The following is a 20,000-nucleotide window of genomic DNA, read 5'->3' on the forward strand; positions in this document are numbered from 1 at the left end:
TCAGTGTGTTTCCTTATTGGAATTTGATAATTGAACTGCTGTCATCAGCACGATTATCATTTTAATGGATTACATTATTAGAAAAAAAAAAAAAAACGTTGATAGAAGCAAATGCATATCTTCGAACAGAAGCACACTGCTCTCCACGCTGACTGCTGAGTGTGCATGTTCACAACGCAACATACACGCATGGAGTAAATGGTATTATTTAATTCTGACATAATCAAAAATTTCACATAGAATTGATCATGAGACTAAGACAAGAGCCCGACTAAGAACTGACACAACTGTCAAGAAATAAAGAATAATTCTTAGGATCTGAATCATGCTGAAGGACTCCTTGGCAGCGTCTCAAGCGCTATACATACCTTGTGACGCCATCGCCGCGTCACCGACACACACCTCGGACGCCGCATATAAAGGTCGGGATGCTCTCCAACGTCTTCAGTACACGAGCAACCGCCTTCGCATCTCCCAAGTCTAAAGAACTGACTCTTTGCAATCTAAATCTCTTGTGTCCACAATGGCTCCCATCCAGAGGTGTTGCGATGTAAAGATTTCCGCGCCTGGAGCGAACTTCTGTCGGTGTGGAGGATCTTCCAAGAGATCTTGGGACACGTTCCTTCCCATCACTCGAAGGGGAAGCTTCTTCCAAGATTCCTTCTTCTCCAACATACACCACGACTTCGACGCCGCCGTCAGGGAGGTTCTGAACCGGTGGAGTGACAGTGACCTCACAGTGGCGGATCGCAGGGACGACAGCGACATCATGGGTCGTTACAGACAGCTTCGATCTCGTGATATGAAGGAAGAGAATCAGGCCATCACAGTGTCATCGGACAACGCCAGTCATAAGGTAAGTCATGTGTCCGACAAACAATTTGTTGACATTAATTTGTGTGTATACACACACACACACACACACACACACACACACACACACACACACACACACACACACAATATATATATATATATAATCGTAATTGGGAAATAGGTAACTAAAGAGATGATGGTAAGAGATGGATAACATTGAGAAATGTCTATTTCCTAGATTGTGCTGGACATGAATGACTTCATGAGTGGAGACGTGAAGGTGAAAGTAGTAGGCGAGAAAGAGCTGGTGGTGGAAGGACTTATGGAGAAAGAAGAGGGAAGCTCTTCCGTGTCTGCACGCTCCTTCAGAAAATGCTTTTCCTTGCCACATCTTGTTGACATGGCAGCGATCACATCTGTCATGTCTTCGGATGGAATCCTCACAATCACAGTTCCTAAGATTGTAAGTATTTTATCTTTAATCTCTTTTGAAGTGAGTAACATTTCATACAAACCAAACTGATCATGATGTATAACGAAAGGAAACATAAGATTATGAATCTAAAATTCCTTTTCCTTCTTCAGGAAGAGGAAGCACAACAGAAGACCACCGTCATTCCCGTCAAGATCGAGAAAAATCAGAACACGTCAACATTCCAGAACTCGGAATCTTCTAACACATCTTTTGGTGCTTCTGTTGAGGCCTCTTCCGTACAAGGGAAGTCCGTTAACGCAGAACAAGAGGAATGTGAATGTGCAAGATGTTCTTTGGAAAATGAATGCAAGGCTCAGGAAACAAAGATTCCAGTTAGTAATGCGTCTCGCTCAAGGACTGAGGAAGGATTCTCTGCTACAGAAGAAAGGAAATCTTCCCATGTTCAAGAGGGAACAAATAGTGCCTCTTATGGTTCATGGGACACCTTCCTGCCCATCACTCGAAGAGGAAATTTCTTCCACGACTCCTTCTTCTCTGATATTCATCAGGACTTCAACTCCGCCATCAGAGAGGTCCTCAAGAGGTGGAATGACTCAGATCTGAAGCTAACAGATCGCTTGGACGACACTGACTTCCGTTGCAGTGATGTCCTTGACCACTACAGGAAGCTTCGATCCCGTAATCTGAAGGAAGAGAATCAGGCCATCACCGTCTCTTCAGGCAACTCCAGCCATAAGGTAAGTCTTCTCCTCTTGACAAAGACAATTTGGTAACAGTTGATTCATTTTTGATGGCATGGATATTATTATGATTAAAAAGCGAACGAAGGTGTATCTATATTGTATATAAAGGTTCATTCATAATTGATATTATGTTTGTCCCAGATTGTGCTAGATGTACAAGACTTCATGGGTGGAGATGTGAAGGTGAAGGTGTTGGACGAAAAGGAGCTGTTGGTGGAAGGACGCGTGGAAAAGAAGGAAGAAGGAAGCTTATCGTTGTCTTCACACTCCTTCCGACGCCGCTTCACTCTGCCACAAGACACTGACATGACAGCCATCACATCTGTCATATCCTCAGACGGTATCCTGACGATCACTGCTCCTACAATGGTGAGACTTTTATTTGTTATTTGTATTCAGTATTAGATATTTTAAGTAATAGTGAAATGAGTAAATCATGAAATATTGTGTGACTGACTATCGTTTGATAATCATTTATACATTTCACAGAACGGTAAAGTTCAGCAGACCAAAACCATCCCAGTCACAGTCGAAGGAAAACGAGCTGTTTCTCAGGAACAAACGTCTTCCTCTTCCACAAAGGCAAGTACTTCCAAGGAAAGAACCTCTGTCAAAGAAGAGAAACAAGAGGAAGAATGTCAGTGCCTCCGCTGTTCTGAGAGTCAGACATTTGAAGAGAAGAATTCTCAGAAGCAAACTGGAATGAAAATTCCAATCAAGATTATCGGATCCACGACTAATGACTCTGAAAAGGTCCAAAGCTCCTCTACAGACACATATGCAAGTTCCCAGAAGAATATCAATCAGAATCAAATGCAGGAGGAGAGGCAAAGAAAGGCTGAAACTACTGCTTCCAAGGAATCTAGTGTTGGAACATCTACATACTGTAATAGTGAAAGGCAATCAAGTGAGAAGAGAGAATGCGAGTCTGTGGATAAATCGTCACGTATGGAAACTACAACACACGATGAATCTGGACACATGTTCGTCCCTATTAGAAGAAGGGGACTTTTCTTTAACGACTCTGTCTTTCAAGACACTAGGAATGACTTCCACAAGGCAATAAAGGAAGTGCTAAGGAACTGGGGAGAGGAATCTTCCATCTTCGATGATCTCACATGCTACAGGAATCTTCGATCTCAAGATCTGAGAGAGGAGAATCAGGCTGTCACATCAGTGGAGGACGAATCTTACCATAAGGTAAAAATAATGCAGTGTATGTTCATCGTTCAAGGTACCCTATATAGTTTGTTGTTCGGAGCATTTACTTTTACGAAACGCTTATCTCTGTGCATTTGTTTCCAGTTCGTAATCGATGTTCAAGATTTTATGGATGGAGGAGAAATAAGCGTGAAGGCTGTGAACGATCGAGAGTTGGTGGTTGAAGGTCACATGGAGAAGAAGGAAAACGGTTCCAAGTCTACCAAGAGGTTCCTTCGACGCTTCGTTGTTCCTGGGGACATTCATCTCGAAGCCGTTACTTCAGTCATGTCTTCTGACGGGGTTCTGACAATTTCGGCTCCCAAAAAGGTAAGCATATCAAAATGAAAAATACTCTTTGATTTTACTACTGATATATCTACTTTAATTTGAAGTGAAATGGAAGTTATCTTTCAATAAAGTCTTACGCCTTCCAGAAGCCTACGATTGCAATCAAAGAAGTCAACGTCCCAATGAGCATCAAGGAGAGAGAACACAAGAGCCACACAGAGACCAAAGACGAAATCATGAACTCAGGAGAAGGCAGTACTAAGGCCTCGTCAACGTTCAATGTGAAAATTGAAAACCAAAGAAAATGTGACGCTCAGAACCTAGAGGAAACATCTACCAATACATCGTCAAGGTCTTCGTTTATGGATAGTACTTCAGTTTCATCAAGTGTGAGTACAAGTAAAAGTAAAGTGAATAATAGTTGTCCAGAATCATATAGCTGCAACATGGGCGTGGGTAGTTTATGTGAATTAACAGTGATCTCTTCTACAGGAAAGTCAAACACGAAAACACACCATCCCTGTTCATTACGAAGTTGCAAATGAGAAGAATAACCTCGAGCAACTTGATCAGCAGCATCAAGTTACTGTGAAGGGCAATCAAGTCTCTGATGATACTCGCAAATCGGAATCTGAAACCAAAGTGTCCAAAGTTTCCCATGCAAGTGAGCGCAAATGCACTTCAGAAAGCACGTATTTGCCCATCATCAGGAAGGGTCTGTTTTCCGACGACCATTTCTTCGAGAATGTTCGCCAGAACTACAGTCAAGCTGTAAAGGAAGTGCTGGAAAGTGCTAATGAATGGTGTTGTGACAAGGACTTCATGCAAACCTATAGGAATTTACGTCAACGGAACTTGCAAGTGGAAAATCAAGCATTTTCTGTGACTGAGGACGGACACACACACAAGGTTAGACTTGACACCAAATATTTCCGTGTTTCCTTTTGTTTACACCGGAAGTTGTGTTTCGCTGAACGTTATTTTGCTAATGGGCCGCCAAATTCTTATCATATCAACAAATCTTTCTTCCTTAGGTTGTGATGGACGTGCATGACTTCACCAGTGGCGATGTGACAGTGTCACTGGCGGGAGGAAATGAACTTGTAATCGAAGGGCAAGCAGAGAAGCAGGAAGAAAGCTGTTCGGCGAGGAAAAGCTTCTGTCGCCGCTTTCTGTTGCCTGAGCTTATTGAGCGAGACGCCATCAGCTCCGCGTTGTCCTCCGACGGAATCCTTACTGTTATCTCGACCAAGAGAGGGAAATCAGACGAGCACAAGGCAAGCACCAAAGGCTTTTCGAGCGAGATGAAAAGCCGAGTGGAGAACCAGACAGACAACGGCCACAGCTGGGAGGAGAAAAAGCTGGCCGAGTCTTCGAAAGAAAGCGACGGTTACAGCGTCCGCACGTTCGCCTCCAGTTCCCGCGCTCAACACCATCAGTCCTACACAAACCATTTCTAGTATCACTTTGGAAAAGTCAACTTTGAACTGTAGATAAGAGAAATGATTTATTTTTATTGAATTTTCCATGTTAATTTTGATATGTGATATGTGTGGTTTCGTGTGAGTTTATAGAAATGGACGGATGGCAAGAATTATTTAGGTAAATGGTATTATTTGTTCACATTTGTACTATTAGCATATATCCTTATTTTTTTGTATATGAAATGGGTTATTTAATCAACAGTAAAATTAATCTCATACTCTTCCACCAACAGATGCCCCAGAATCATGAGCAACTGATATTGAAGAAAATGATCAACATTCCTCCAATAAATCTTTTATGAATATTTTATCCTTTTATTCTCTTCCTTCACCTGATCTTTCGGTACTATATAATACAATGAATGTAATAAGAAGGGCAAACTGGCATATGAAGCAATGTTACAGCATATGACTTTTCAGGATTGTAAAACATCAAAAAATATTTTAAGGAGCAGACTAAAATTGCTAAGGTAAAAATACAGTGACTGCATTCCGTGAAAGTGGAATCTTCACCAAACTGATGATATAAAGAAAATAACATGCTTATATTATATTATTCAATGTTAATTATTGTATATTGATAAACATGTGCACTATTTACAAGCGGTAAGCCAGTACACCTGTGATTTTTTGGTCAGTGCTCTTACTCTGTCTCTCCCCCTCTCTCTCCTCCTTCTTTCTCTCTATCTCTCTATCTATTACTCTCTCTCTTTTTCTGTCGGTTTCTCTCTTGCTCTCTCTCTCTCACCCTCTCTCCTTTTCTCTATCTCTTTCTCTCTCGGTCTACCTCTCTCTCTCTCTTTCTCTCTCGCTTTTTCTCTCTTGCTCGCTCTCTCTCACGCTTTATGTCTCTCTCTCTATATATATGTATATAAATATATATATATATATATATATATATATATATATATATATATATATATTCATATATATGTATATATTATATATATATATATATTTATATATACATATACACTATATATATATATATATATATATTTATATATATATATATATATATGACATATATATAATATATATATTTATATATATAATATATATATACATATACAATATGTATATATATATATATACATATATATACATATATATATAGTGTATCGGATTCAACACCGCGCCTGTCAATCTGACGGCGGGGGTTCGAGTCCCGGTCAGGGAGGTAAAATTTGTATATATATATATATATATATATATATATATATATATATGTGTATATATACATATATATATTGTAAGGCACTGATATTGTTTATCATGTGACCCGAGACATTGATTATATATTTCTATTTAATTCAATGATATATCGTACGTAGTCTGTTTTGACCTGACGTGTCCTGTTTCCTGTGTTCGTTTCCGCCTCGAAAATACAGCTTCTCCAACAGCTGTATTTGCTAACGGAAGTCCTGAGGCGTAGAAAGTGACTCAAGATTTATACTTAAGAAGGACACAGAAAAAAACAGGGCAGATTAAGACAGATCAGGTCAGACAGACAGACAAGAGAACAAGCAGAGCGAACAGCTCTGACTTCCGGCCTTCGGCCGGAGCTTAGTCCACAATAAAGACCATGACACGTGAACGTCTGTCTGTTTATCCACCGGATCATAACCAGGGCATCGGGTGAGTTACAACAACTGGAGTGGTGGTTGACAACTGCTAGCAGCAGGTTACAACTGCTGGAGTGGTGGATTGCATACACACACACACACACACACACACACACACACACACACACATATATATATATAAATATGTTTATATATATCTATATATAATATTGTATATACATATATGTATATATATAATATTATATATGCATATATATATACATATATATATATATGTATATATATAATATTATATATGCATATATATATACATATATATATATATGTATATATATATGTGTGTATGTGTGTGTGTGTGTGTGCGCGGGTGTCTGCGTGTGTGTTTGTGTGTTTCACTGTATGTATATATATATATATATATATATATATATATATATATATATATATATATATATATATATATATATATAAATGTAAATGTCGACATATATATCGACCTAATAATTTATGAAAACCTGAAAAAAGTGGTCTGAGCCTATAATCAAGAAAAGCTAAACGTTCACCACCTCGAAATATCAAACTGAATCATCAAGAATTTCACTCATTCTAGTAGGACTTTGGCAGCGAGAGGAGAATTATTTCTGTTCTGTGATGCTTCGCCGACGTCACACTCCCACTCTCACTGCCGTGCCCATAAATACAACGCTTCTACCCAACTCCTTCAGAAAGCGAACAACAGCCATCCAGCAACAAGCTCTCTGCTCACTGATTCTTGGCCAAGAGGTCAGTCTAATAAGGTCCACAATGGCTCCCATTCCACACTCGTATGACGTGAACGTTTCCGCTTCCGATGAGAACGATTGTCTGTGCAAGGAACCTTCGAAGAGGATGAGGGACGTGCTCTTGCCCATCACGAGAGGAGGGAGCTTCTTCCAAGATCCCTTCTTCTCGGATGTGCACGACCAATTCGACGCCACCGTCAGGAGGGTTCTCGGCAGATGGAGAGACAACGACTTGAAGTTGAGAGATCGTTGGGACGATAGCTGCCGCTACAGCGACATTTTAAAAAGTTACAGACGTCTTCGATCTCTTGCCCTGAGGGAAGAGGACCAAGCAGTTGCCGTTGCATCTGACAAGGCTGGTCATAAGGTGAGTTACTTGGCAACATATGCGGGCTGTGTTTACTCTGATCTACAAATTCATAATGGCACCACGGATTTGTTTGTGGTAATATATATATATATAATATATATATATATATATATATATATATATATATATATATATATATATATATATATATATATATACATATAAAGGAGGGAGGAACGGCCACTAATCAATAGAATTTTCTGGTATACAGATTGTAGTGGACGTGCATGACTTTGCTGATGGGGATGTGAAGGTGAAGGCAGTGGGCGAGGAGCTGGTGGTGGAAGGACGCGTGGAGAAGAGCGAGGAAGGAGGCTCATCTGTGTCCTCACACTCGTTCACACGCCGCTTTTCCTTGCCTCATTTTACTGACATGGCAGCCATCACGTCTGTCATGTCCTCAGATGGCATCCTAACAATTACTGCACCCAAAATGGTAAGCACATTATCCTTCGCGAACTCTACAGACATTGATCAGAGAGATAAAGTCAAATTGCATTAGGAAACATAAATAATCAACGTTGTATTATATTCATACAGGAGGATCAACTTCACCAAAAGACCACTATTATTCCTATCAAGCTTGAAGATAAAAATCAGGACTCGAAGCTCTCCCAATCTTCAGAAATAATTGAAGTCAGTTCCGTCCAAAGTCCCGACGAAGCAGAAAGTGGCTGCGCGTCAAAAGGTATTAGTGAGCAGAATGTACTGATGAATCAAGAAAATGTAAACATTCCAAGTAATGCCAGAGAAGTACCAATAAACATCAGTCTCCAACCACGGTCTGTGGAAATCCAGATCTCAAATGAGGAAATTAATAAAGACATTGGAAGACAAAAGAACAGTGTTAAAACGATCGAAAAGGCGGAATCTGATATCAGTGAAGAACCAAGTCTCGTCTGTAGGGAACTGGACTCGACGGAAAAAGAGAGATTCCGCCTAGGATCCTTGGATGAATTCTTGCCTATCACACGGAGAGGAAGCTTCTTCCAGGACTCATTTTTCTCCGACATGCACCAAAAGGTCAACGCAGCCATAAAGAGGGCTTTGAACAAGTGGTATAGGGATGATCTCGAGTGGACAGACAATCGGAGCGACATGGGCTTCCGTAGCAAAGACATCCTGGACCGTTACAGAAAGCTTCGGTCTCGTCACCTGGAAGAAAACCTTGCCATCACCGTCGCATCAGACAGAACAAGTCACAAGGTGAGTTGTTTCAAAAGGACTTTTCTACTATTGCTGACAAGAAGTCGGGTAGTGTTGATGAATATGTATATATATATATATATATATATATTATATATATATATAATATATATATATATATACATATACATATATATATATATATATACATATACATATATATATATAAGTATATATATATATATATATATATATATATATATATATATATATATATATATTGTATGTGTTAAGATTTCTTTAGTTGTAAAGCGATAACAAGAGTTTTCTCATTAAACAGATCACGATGGATGTGCATGCCTTTCTGGATGGAAAGGTGAAAGTGAGGGCTGTCGGAGAGAAGGAACTTCTGGTGGAAGGATGCCTTGAGAAGTCGGAAGGAAGATCATTCATTTCGTCACACTCCTTCAGACGCCGATTTTCATTGCCTCACCTCACTGACATGACAGCCGTCACTTCTGTCATGTCTTCAGATGGCATTCTTACAATTATTGCACCTAAACTGGTGAGTAGATCATATATCATAAATTGCCTTCCTTAAGATAATTGTATCCACGTACACTTTTAAGATACTTCACATTGTGTTCATTCAATATCAGCCACTGTATCTGAAAACGCTTCTATAACCTCCGATTCTCAGAGTGATAATGAGATGGAACATCTGCAAGAATCCAAAGACATATCCGAAATGAAACGAATCTGCACACAAGGAGAATCAAATGATATCAACGGATCTTTGTGTATCAAGAAACCCAAGTCTTCAGACAGTGAAAATCTTTCTCTAGCGGTGACAGAAATGGGACCCTTCTTCCGCGACTCCTTCTTCAAAGAGCAGGTGGAGGATTTCAGAAAAGCCATGAGGGAGATCCTGACAAGATGGGGAGAGGAGTCTCAGGCAGTCGATGATCTGACCCGCTACAGACTCCTTCGATCTCAAGATCTGCGAGAAGAGACTCAGGCCGTCACGTCTTCGGAAGATGATCGTCACCATAAGGTGTGCTCATGTGGCTATTTGTTTCAATTCCTCAATTTTATCAAATTGATTAAAAGCATTATTAATGGAAGTATAACTTTATATTTTACAACGTTTATAACCTTTCAACCTAATTCCAGTTTGTTATTGACGTTCATGATTTTATGGACGGAGGAGATGTCAGCGTGAAAGATGCGAATGATCGAGAGTTGGTGGTTGAAGGTCAGTTGGAGAAGAAGGAAGACGATTCCAAGTCGACCAAGAGGTTTCTTCGACGATTCGTTGTTCCAGGAGACATTGAGCTTGACTCCGTTACTTCAGTTGTGTCTTCTGACGGTGTGCTGACTGTTTCGGCTCCAAAGAAGGTGAAGCCAGTTGAGAAACTGATCTAGACTTCCTTGTTAATATTCTATTTATAAGCTTGTACTGTACTTATCGTAAACTAGTTGTATCTCCTTTTATTTTAAACCATTATCCATTATCATTGCAGATTTTTTTTAAACAGTAATTTGTAATTCCCATTTCAACAGAAGCCATTTGTGGATCTCACAACAGACACAAAGGAAACAAGAAACACATGTCAAAGGCCAACCGAGTGTTCGTCCATTGAATCTACTTCCCATTCACAACAGGTAATAGTGCTATTAACACTACTAGTCTATATGTTTCATGATACACGGCAAATAAAATAGGATGCAACATATATGAAGCCAAATATTAACACAGTACATGTTTTGTTCCACAGGAGAGCCAAAGAAAACAAACTATTGTCCCAATCCAGCTAGAAGACACTGATAAAGTGTCAGCTCCTTTAGCTCCCAAAACAGACACAGCAGATGCATTCCAATCTTCAAGTGAACTTGAAAAGAAAGTTTGTTTATCTCAAGATCTATTGAGCCCAACTTCTGATGACGACGACGACGAAGGATACACATTGATCGTGAGACAACCCGGAAATACTTATCGAGTAACCTTTGGTGACGATGAGGAGCGAGAGGAAGAATCTCGTGCGTCTGAGAGCAAGTCATTGGTGTCTGGTCTTCCGAGCGATTGCACTTTTGAAAGTTCAGGATTCACTTCAGAAAACAGGCTTTTACCCATTGTCAAGAAGGGTCAGTTCGCTGACGATTGTTATTTCAAGAATGTTCGTCCTAACTACAGTCAGGCTGTGAGGGAAGTTTTGGCAAAGGCTAATGAGTGGTCTTGTCAAAGTGACGCCATGCACAACTACAGGAAACTTCGTCAGCGTAAAATTAAATTAGAAAATCAAGCAGTTAACGTCTCAGAGGATTCGAAATCACATAAGGTATTTTATGGCCCTGTAAAGTTCATAACTTTTTAAGAGTTTAATTATTTGTATCATAAGCATGAATAAGGAGTTAGTTAACAGATTTTTTTTTCGTTAGATTGTGATTGATGTACTTGACTTCACTGGCGGCGACATCACAGTGCAGCTGGTGAAGGGTAAGGAACTGCTGGTCGAGGGTCAAGCAGAGAAGCAGGACGGAAGCAGAGTCTCCCGAGTGAGCTTCGTGCGTCGCTTTGCGTTGCCTGACCTCGTTGAGCGAAACGCCATCAGCTGCGTCTTGTCCTCGGACGGAATCCTGACCATCATCTCCAAGAAGAAGGGAAATTCACATGGTCAGCGCGATCACAAGAGGAATGCTCAGTAGGATAAAATCCTAATCATACACGGTGTGGAGCCTGAAGGATGAAGAATGCAGCAAATAATAGAAGGAATCTGGATCCCCCAAATAAGGAACTATTTTTATACTAAGCACAACTTATGCAATAACTACTTCCAATTTGTACTTGTGTTATGGGAGGTGCATGGCACAATTTCTGCAAACTGTGATTTAATTACAAATATATATTTTTCTAAGAAAAAAAAAGTGAAGTGTACGTTATATATATCCCTATATCACTTGTAAATGCAATATTTTTTGCTATTTATCTATGGAAATGTATCATTTACTCTCAATACAGAGATGGAATGAAATGGCATTCTTAAATAGACTTGTGTTCAGATGCGCTTGATTTTGAATTTACACACATATATACCTATGTATTCTTTTCAATGAACATATGAGTCAACAATATATAAATACATATATATATATATATATATATATATATATATATATATATATGTGTGTGTGTGTGTGTGTGTGTGTGTGTGTGTGTGTGTGTATATATAGGTATATATATAGTTATATAGGTATAGGTATGTATATATAGGTATATATATCTGTATATATGTACCTATATATGCATACACACGCACACACACACACACACATACACACTCACACACATATACACAATTATATGCATACATACACACACACACACACACACACACACACACACACACACACACACACACACACACACACACACACATATATATATATATATATATATATATATATATATATATATACATATATGTATATATACACATATATATATATATTATATAAATTATATAAACATATGTATATATATATATATATATATATATATATATATAAATATATATATATATATATATACATATATATATTGTGTTACAATATATATATATTTATATATATATGTGTTTATGGTGTGTGTGTGATGCGCGGGGTGTCGGGTTGTGTGTTTGTGGTTTCACTGTATTAAAAATAAAAAAAATATATATATATTATAAAATATTAATAATAATTTTAAATTTTAAATTATAAAAACATGAAAATTCCCCCAATAAGTATGGACCTTTAATATTATAAAAAACCTGAAAAAAGGGGTCTGAGCCTAAAATCAAGAAAAAAAAAACTTTCCCACCCCTCGAATATAAAAACTAAATTCATCAAAAATTTTTTCCATCTTTTCTATGGGAACTTTGGCAGCGAGGGGAAGAATTATTTTGTTCTTTGATGCTTCGCCGAGGCACACTCCCACTCTCACTGCCGTGCCCAAAAATAAAAACGCTTTTTTCCCCAACTCCTTCAGAAAGCAAACCCACCGCCATCCCAACAAGTCTTGCTCACTGATTCTTGGGGGGGGGAGGTCAGTCAAATAAGGCCAAAAGGGTTTCCCTTTCCACACTGGATGCGTGAACTTTTCCGTTTCCCCGTTTGAGAAGGGTTTGTTGTGAAAGGGAAACCCTTCAAAGGGTTTGAGGGACGGGGCCCCTTGCCCTCACGAGGGGGGGGGAGTTCTTCCAATTCCCTTCTCTGGGTTGTGCCCCACCAATTCAAACCCCACCGAAGGGGTTTCTGGGCAAAAATTGGAGGGACAGACTTGAAGTTGAGAGTCGGGGCCCGATAGCTGCCGCTACAGCGACATTTTAAAAATTTACAGACGCCCTTCAAACTTTTGCCCGGGGGAAAGGGGGACCAAGCATTCCCGTTGCATCTGAAAAGGGCCCGGGTTCTAAGGTGATTTTAACTTGGAAAACATAGGGGGCTGTTTTACTCTAAACCAAAAATTTCAAAATGGAACCACAAATTTGTTGGGAAAAAATTTTTATATATATTATATATATATAAAATATATATATAAAATTTTAAAAAATAAAAAGGGGGGAAGGAAGGGCCCACTAATCAATAAAAATTTTTCTGGTTAACAGATTGTTTTGGACTTTAAATGACTTTGCTGAGGGGGAGGGTAAAGGTGAAGGCATTGGGCGGGGGGCTGGTGGGGGGAAGGGGACGGGGGAAAGAAGAGCGAGGGGGAGGCTCATTTTTGTCCCCCACCTCTTCAACGCCCCTTTTTCCCCTTGCCCATTTTCTGCCCTGGCACCCATCAGTCTGTCATTTTCCTCGAGGGCATCCTAACAATTACTGCACCCAAAATGGTAACACATTACCCCGGGAACTCTCGGCTTATCAGAAAGTAAAGTCAAATTGCTGGGGAAACAAAAAATTCCTTTTGTTTTATATCTCCCGGAGGATAAAACTTCCCAAAAAAAACCTTTTTTTTTTTTCTCCAAATTGGGGGGGGGGGGGGGGGGGGGGGGGGAAGGGGGGGGGTTTTTTTTTTTTTTTTTTTTTTTTTTAAATTTTCCCAAAGTTAAATAAAGCCCCCCAAAAATTCCCCCTTTGAAATAAATAAAAACCATTTTGTCCAAACCCCCCGACGAAGTAGAAATTTGGCCCTCGCGTCAAAAGGTATTATTTGAGCAGAATGTTTAAGAACCCGGGAAAATGTAAACTTTCCCAAGTAATCCAGAAAGTACCATAAAATCAGTTTAAACCCACGGTCTGGGGAAAAATCCAATCCAAATAAAGGAACATTAATGAAGAATTGGAAAAAAAAGGAACAGTTTAAAAAGATGAAAAGGGAAACCTGATATCAGTGAAGAAAATTCTCGCCCTGTAGGGAACGGGAACTCAAAGGGAAAAAGAGAGATTCCGCCTAGGACCCTGGGTAATTCCCCCTATCACAGGGGAGGGGAAAGTTTTTTCCCGGACCCCATTTTTCTCCGCCCATGCCCCAAAAAGGGTTCAACGCAGCCAAAAGGGGGCATTAAAAAAGTGGTTAGGGATATCCGAGTGGACAACAATCGGGCGAAAGGGCCTCTAGCAAAGACATCCTGGCCCCCGTTACAAAAAAGCTCCGGTCTCGTCACCTGGAGAAAAACTTGCCTTTCCCCGAACATCAAAAAATAAATAAATTTTAAAATTTTTATATTTTAAAAAAATTATTTTAGATTTATTATTTTTATATATATATATAATAAATATATATATAAATATAAAATATATAATATAAAATATATATATAATATATACATATAAAATTATATATATTAATTAAAATATAAAAATAAAAAATATATATATATAATATATATAAAAATATATATTTTTAAGTGTTAAATTTTTTTGGGTTTTAAAGCGATAACAAGAGTTTTTTAATTTTCATTAAACAGGGTCACGTTGGGGTTTTGGGGATTCCTTTTGGATGGGGAAAAGGGAAAGTGAAAGTTGGGGGTTGAAAGGCGTTGGGAAGAAGGAAACATTCCAAATCGACAAAGGTTTCTTGCGATTCGTTTTCCAGGAGACATTGATTGATCCCTTACTTCATTGTGTCTTCTGCGTGTGCTGATGTTTGCTCAAAGAAGTGAAGCCAGTTAGAAATGATCTAGCCCCTTTTTAAAATTTAAAGTTGATGTTTATCGTAAACTAGTTGTTCTCCCTTTTTTTTTTAAACCCCTTCCTTTCATTGCAGATTTTTTAAAAAAAAAAATTTGTAATTCCCATTCACAAAGCCATTTGGATTTACAACAGACAAAAGGAAAAAGAAACATGTCAAAGGCAACGAGTGTTCCCTTAACCCACTTCCCATTCCCAAAGAAAAGTCTTAAATACATTTTATATTTTCTGTAACGGCAAAAAAAAAATAATGCACATAAAAAGCAAATTAAACAGTCATTTTTGTTTCCCCAAGGGGGAGCCAAGAAAAAATATTGCCCAATCCCGTGAAGACCTGATAAATGTCAGTCCTTTTTCTCCAAAAAAGCACGAGATGCATTTTCCCAAATTTTGTAACTTGAAAGAAAATTTTTTTATCCAAGTTAATTGAGGCCAATTGAGACGAGACGCGAAGGAACACATTTCGTGAGACAACCGGAAATACTTTCGATAACCTTTGGTCGAGAGGACAGAGGAAGAAAACTTGGTTGAGAGCAAGCATTGGGTTTGGGCTTCCGACGATTCAATTTTAAAGTTCGGGGTTACTTTAAAAAAACAGGCTTTTTCCCCTTGTCAAAAGGGGGCCGTTCCTGCGATTGTTATTTTAGAAAAGTTCGTCCAACCCAATAGGGTGTGAGGAATTTTGGAAAAAAGGGAATGATGGTCTTTTCAAAATGACCCATGCACAACCAGAAACTTCGTCACGTAAAAAATTAGAAAACAACATTTTGCCAAGGATCGAAAACACAAAAAATTATGGCCCTTTTTAAACATAACTTTTTTAAGAGTTTAAAAAATTTTTTAAAAAAAAAATGAATAAAGTTGAAAAAATTTTTTTTTCTTAGATTTGGATTGAGACTTTCTTTATGCGGCGACTACAGGCAGCGGTGAAGGGAAGGAAGCTGGTCGGGGTCAAGCGAGAAACAGGCGGAAAGGTCTCCCCAGGACTTCGTGCGTCGCTTTGCGTTGCCTGACCTCGTTAGCGGAAAAGCCATCACTGCGTTTTTCCTCGGACGGAATCCTCCCTCACTCCAGAAAAAGGGGAAAATTTCCCTGGTCCGCGATCACAAGGAAACCATAGATAAAACCTAATATACCCCGGGTGGAGCCGGGGGGAAATTATAAGGAAACGGATCCCCCCAAAAAAAGGAACTATTTTTTACTAACAAACATCAATAACTCTTTTAATTTTTTTTCCCTTTTTTTAAACTGTGATTTAATTTTCAAAAAATTTTTGAAAAAAAAAGGGAATGCTTTATAATCCTAAATCCTGTAAAAGAAAATTTTTTGCTATTTAACTTGGAAATTAAAATTACTCAATAAAGATGAAGAAATATTTTTAAAAAAGTGTTCAGAAGGCTTGATTAAAACATTTTAATTTAATTTACAAAAAAAATATATATATATATATATATTATATTATATATATATTATATATATACACATATATATATATATATATATATATATATATATATGTGTGTGTGTGTGTGTGTGTGTGTGTGTGTGTGTGTGTTTGTGTGTTTATTACTATTATCATTGATAATGATTATGATGACAAATTGTTATGATGAGGATGTTAAGATAATAATAATGATAATGGTAATGATGATGATCATCATTATTGTTATTATGATGATGATAATAATTATTGTAAAGATAAAGATGACAGTAACTATAATATGCATAAATATAAATTAATCTATAAACTATATGATAAAACAAAAGTAAGCACCTATCTGATACACCATGAATATCTATTATCAAAGCTCTTATCGTCACAATTAATAACAATGACAATAATAATGATAATGACAATAAAAATGATAATGGCAATGATGGCACTAATGATTACAAATATTGATAATGACTACAATAATGATAGAAATAACAATGATGGTAATGATAATGATTATAATGATAATTATAATAATGATAATAATAAAAATGATAATGATAATAGCAATTATAATGATGGTAATAATGCTGACAATAGTAGTAGTAATGATATTTATAATAAAAACAATAACAATGATAGTAATGGTGATAATAATGATAAGGACAATTATGATAATTATACCAACAATTACAGTAATAATAATAATAACAAGTACAAAAACAACAACAGTAATAATATTTGTGATAATAATAATATCAGTAACCCCCAAATTGTATGATAACAATAATTATAAACAGAACAAAAATATTTTTTGTTTATATTAGTATTGTTACTATCATTATTAATATTAATCACTATCATTATCCTTTTTATCATTATTATAATAATAATAATACTTATTATCATTATTATGATTATCATCATCTATATTATCGTCATAATTGTGATTACGATTATCATTATTATCTGTATTCTTCTTCTTATTATTATTATCACTGTTATCATTATGATTTTTTTTTAATCATCCTCATTATCGCAATTGCTCTTATTAATAACAACATGGTCCCCTTTTCATTATAATGATTAACTTTAAAGGAATATCTTACACTGTTACACAATCTTCAACGTTGTTCATTATTGGAATTAAATAATTGAACTGCTGCCATCAGCACGATTATCATTTTCAGGGATTCCATTATTAGAAAAAAAAACACGCTTTGATAGAAGCAAATGCATTTCTTCGAACAGAAGCACACTGCTGACCACAACGCAACATACACGCATGGAGTAAATGGTATTATTTAATTCTGACATAATCAAAAATTTCACATAGAATTGATCATGAGACTAAGACAAGAGCCTGACTAAGAACTGATCAAGAAATAAAGAATAATTCTTAGGATCTGAATCATGCTGAAGGACTTCTTGGCAGCGTCTCAAGCGCTATACATACCTTGTGACGCCATCGCCGCGTCACCGACACACACCTCGGGCGCCGCATATAAAGGTCGGGATGCTCTCCAACGTCTTCAGTACACGAGCAACCGCCTTCGCATCTCCCAAGTCTAAAGAACTGACTCTTTGCAATCTAAATATCTTGTGTCCACAATGGCTCCCATCCAGAGGTGTTGCGATGTAAAGATTTCCGCGCCTGGAGCGAACTTCTGTCGGTGTGGAGGATCTTCCAAGAGATCTTGGGACACGTTCCTTCCCATCACTCGAAGGGGAAGCTTCTTCCAAGATTCCTTCTTCTCCAACATACACCACGACTTCGACGCCGCCGTCAGGGAGGTTCTGAACCGGTGGAGTGACAGTGACCTCACAGTGGCGGATCGCAGGGACGACAGCGACATCATGGGTCGTTACAGACAGCTTCGATCTCGTGATATGAAGGAAGAGAATCAGGCCATCACAGTGTCATCGGACAACGCCAGTCATAAGGTAAGTCATGTGTCCGACAAACAATTTCTTGACATTAATTTGTGTGTATATATATATATATATATATATATATATATATATATATATATATATATATCACATATATAATCGTAATTGGGAAATAGGTAACTAAAGAGATGGATAACATTGAGAAATGTCTATTCCATAGATTGTGCTGGACATGAATGACTTCATGAGTGGAGACGTGAAGGTGAAAGTAGTAGGCGAGAAAGAGCTGGTGGTGGAAGGACTTATGGAGAAAGAAGAGGGAAGCTCTTCCGTGTCTGCACGCTCCTTCAGAAGACGCTTTTCCTTGCCACATCTTGTTGACATGGCAGCGATCACATCTGTCATGTCTTCGGATGGAATCCTCACGATCACAGTTCCTAAGACTGTAAGTATTTTATCTTTGATCTCTTTTGAAGTGAGTAACATTTCATACAAACCAAACTGAGTATGATGTATAACGGAAGGAAACATAACATTATGAATCTAAAATTCATTTTCCTTCTTCAGGAAGAGGAAGCACAACAGAAGACCACCGTCATTCCCGTCAAGATCGAGAAAAATCAGAACACGTCAACATTCCAGAACTCGGAATCTTCTAACACATCTTTTGGTGCTTCTGTTGAGGCCTCTTCCGTACAAGGGAAGTCCGTTAACGCAGAACAAGAGGAATGTGAATGCGCAAGATGTTCTTTGGAAAATGAATGCAAGGCTCAGGAAACAAAGATTCCAGTTAGTAATGCGTCTCGCTCAAGGACTGAGGAAGGATTCTCTGCTACAGAAGAAAGGAAATCTTCCCATGTTCAAGAGGGAACAAATAGTGCCTCTTATGGTTCATGGGACACCTTCCTGCCCATCACTCGAAGAGGAAATTTCCAGCCATAAGGTAAGTCTTCTCCTCTTGACAAAGACAATTTGGTTGATTCATTTTTGATGGCACGGATATTATTGTGATTAAAAAGCGAACGAAGGTGTATATGTACTGTATATAAAGGTTCTTTCATAATTGATACTATGTTTGTCCCAGATTGTGCTAGATGTACAAGACTTCATGGGTGGAGATGTGAAGGTGAAGGTGTTGGACGAAAAGGAGCTGTTGGTGGAAGGACGCGTGGAAAAGAAGGAAGAAGGAAGCTTATCGTTGTCTTCACACTCCTTCCGACGCCGCTTCACTCTGCCACAAGACACTGACATGACAGCCATCACATCTGTCATGTCCTCAGACGGTATCCTGACGATCACTGCTCCTGCAATGGTGAGAGTCTTATTTATCATTTGGTGTCATCGCCACACACTAAAGAATAGTGAAATGAGTAAATCAAGACATATTGTATGATTGACTCTTGTTTGATAATCATTTATACATTTCACAGAACGGTAAAGTTCAGCAGACCAAAACCATCCCAGTCACAGTCGAAGGAAAACGAGCTGTTTCTCAGGAACAAACGTCTTCCTCTTCCACAAAGGCAAGTACTTCCAAAGAAAGAACCTCTGTCAAAGAGGAGAAACAAGAGGAAGAATGTCAGTGCCTCCGCTGTTCTGAGAGTCAGACATTTGAAGAGAAGAATTCTCAGAAGCAAACTGGAA

At 38.1% G+C, this 20,000-nt stretch overlaps 2 protein-coding genes across 2 annotated transcripts in view; both read left to right on the forward strand.

Moving 5' to 3' along the window:
- Positions 1-5,088, forward strand: part of LOC122267834 (uncharacterized) — a 22,893-nt gene extending 17,805 nt beyond the window's left edge. Inside the window, exons 21-29 of the mRNA XM_086540188.1 lie at positions 487-856; positions 1,055-1,279; positions 1,402-1,989; positions 2,137-2,364; positions 2,485-3,195; positions 3,301-3,525; positions 3,633-3,875; positions 3,979-4,395; positions 4,521-5,088. Of these exons, the coding sequence (XP_086396314.1) occupies positions 487-856; positions 1,055-1,279; positions 1,402-1,989; positions 2,137-2,364; positions 2,485-3,195; positions 3,301-3,525; positions 3,633-3,875; positions 3,979-4,395; positions 4,521-4,946 (3,433 nt within the window). The 3' untranslated portion in view covers positions 4,947-5,088. The remainder of the gene's footprint in view (positions 1-486; positions 857-1,054; positions 1,280-1,401; positions 1,990-2,136; positions 2,365-2,484; positions 3,196-3,300; positions 3,526-3,632; positions 3,876-3,978; positions 4,396-4,520) is intronic.
- Positions 5,089-7,284: 2,196 nt separating this feature from the next.
- The window catches only part of LOC147471254 (uncharacterized), a 15,298-nt gene continuing 2,582 nt past the window's right edge, over positions 7,285-20,000 (forward strand). The window contains exons 1-14 of the mRNA XM_086540189.1: positions 7,285-7,705; positions 7,920-8,144; positions 8,249-8,914; positions 9,195-9,419; positions 9,555-9,908; positions 10,028-10,252; positions 10,418-10,519; positions 10,633-11,193; positions 11,294-11,556; positions 18,038-18,407; positions 18,577-18,801; positions 18,924-19,295; positions 19,441-19,668; positions 19,787-20,000. The exon at positions 19,787-20,000 is cut by the window's right edge and continues 497 nt beyond it. Of these exons, the coding sequence (XP_086396315.1) occupies positions 7,361-7,705; positions 7,920-8,144; positions 8,249-8,914; positions 9,195-9,419; positions 9,555-9,908; positions 10,028-10,252; positions 10,418-10,519; positions 10,633-11,193; positions 11,294-11,556; positions 18,038-18,407; positions 18,577-18,801; positions 18,924-19,295; positions 19,441-19,668; positions 19,787-20,000 (4,375 nt within the window). The 5' untranslated portion in view covers positions 7,285-7,360. The remainder of the gene's footprint in view (positions 7,706-7,919; positions 8,145-8,248; positions 8,915-9,194; positions 9,420-9,554; positions 9,909-10,027; positions 10,253-10,417; positions 10,520-10,632; positions 11,194-11,293; positions 11,557-18,037; positions 18,408-18,576; positions 18,802-18,923; positions 19,296-19,440; positions 19,669-19,786) is intronic.

Source organism: Penaeus japonicus, unplaced genomic scaffold, assembly GCF_977035675.1.
Source record: "Penaeus japonicus unplaced genomic scaffold, GWHDUDI00000001_assembly GWHDUDI00000009, whole genome shotgun sequence".
NCBI lineage: Eukaryota > Metazoa > Arthropoda > Malacostraca > Decapoda > Penaeidae > Penaeus > Penaeus japonicus.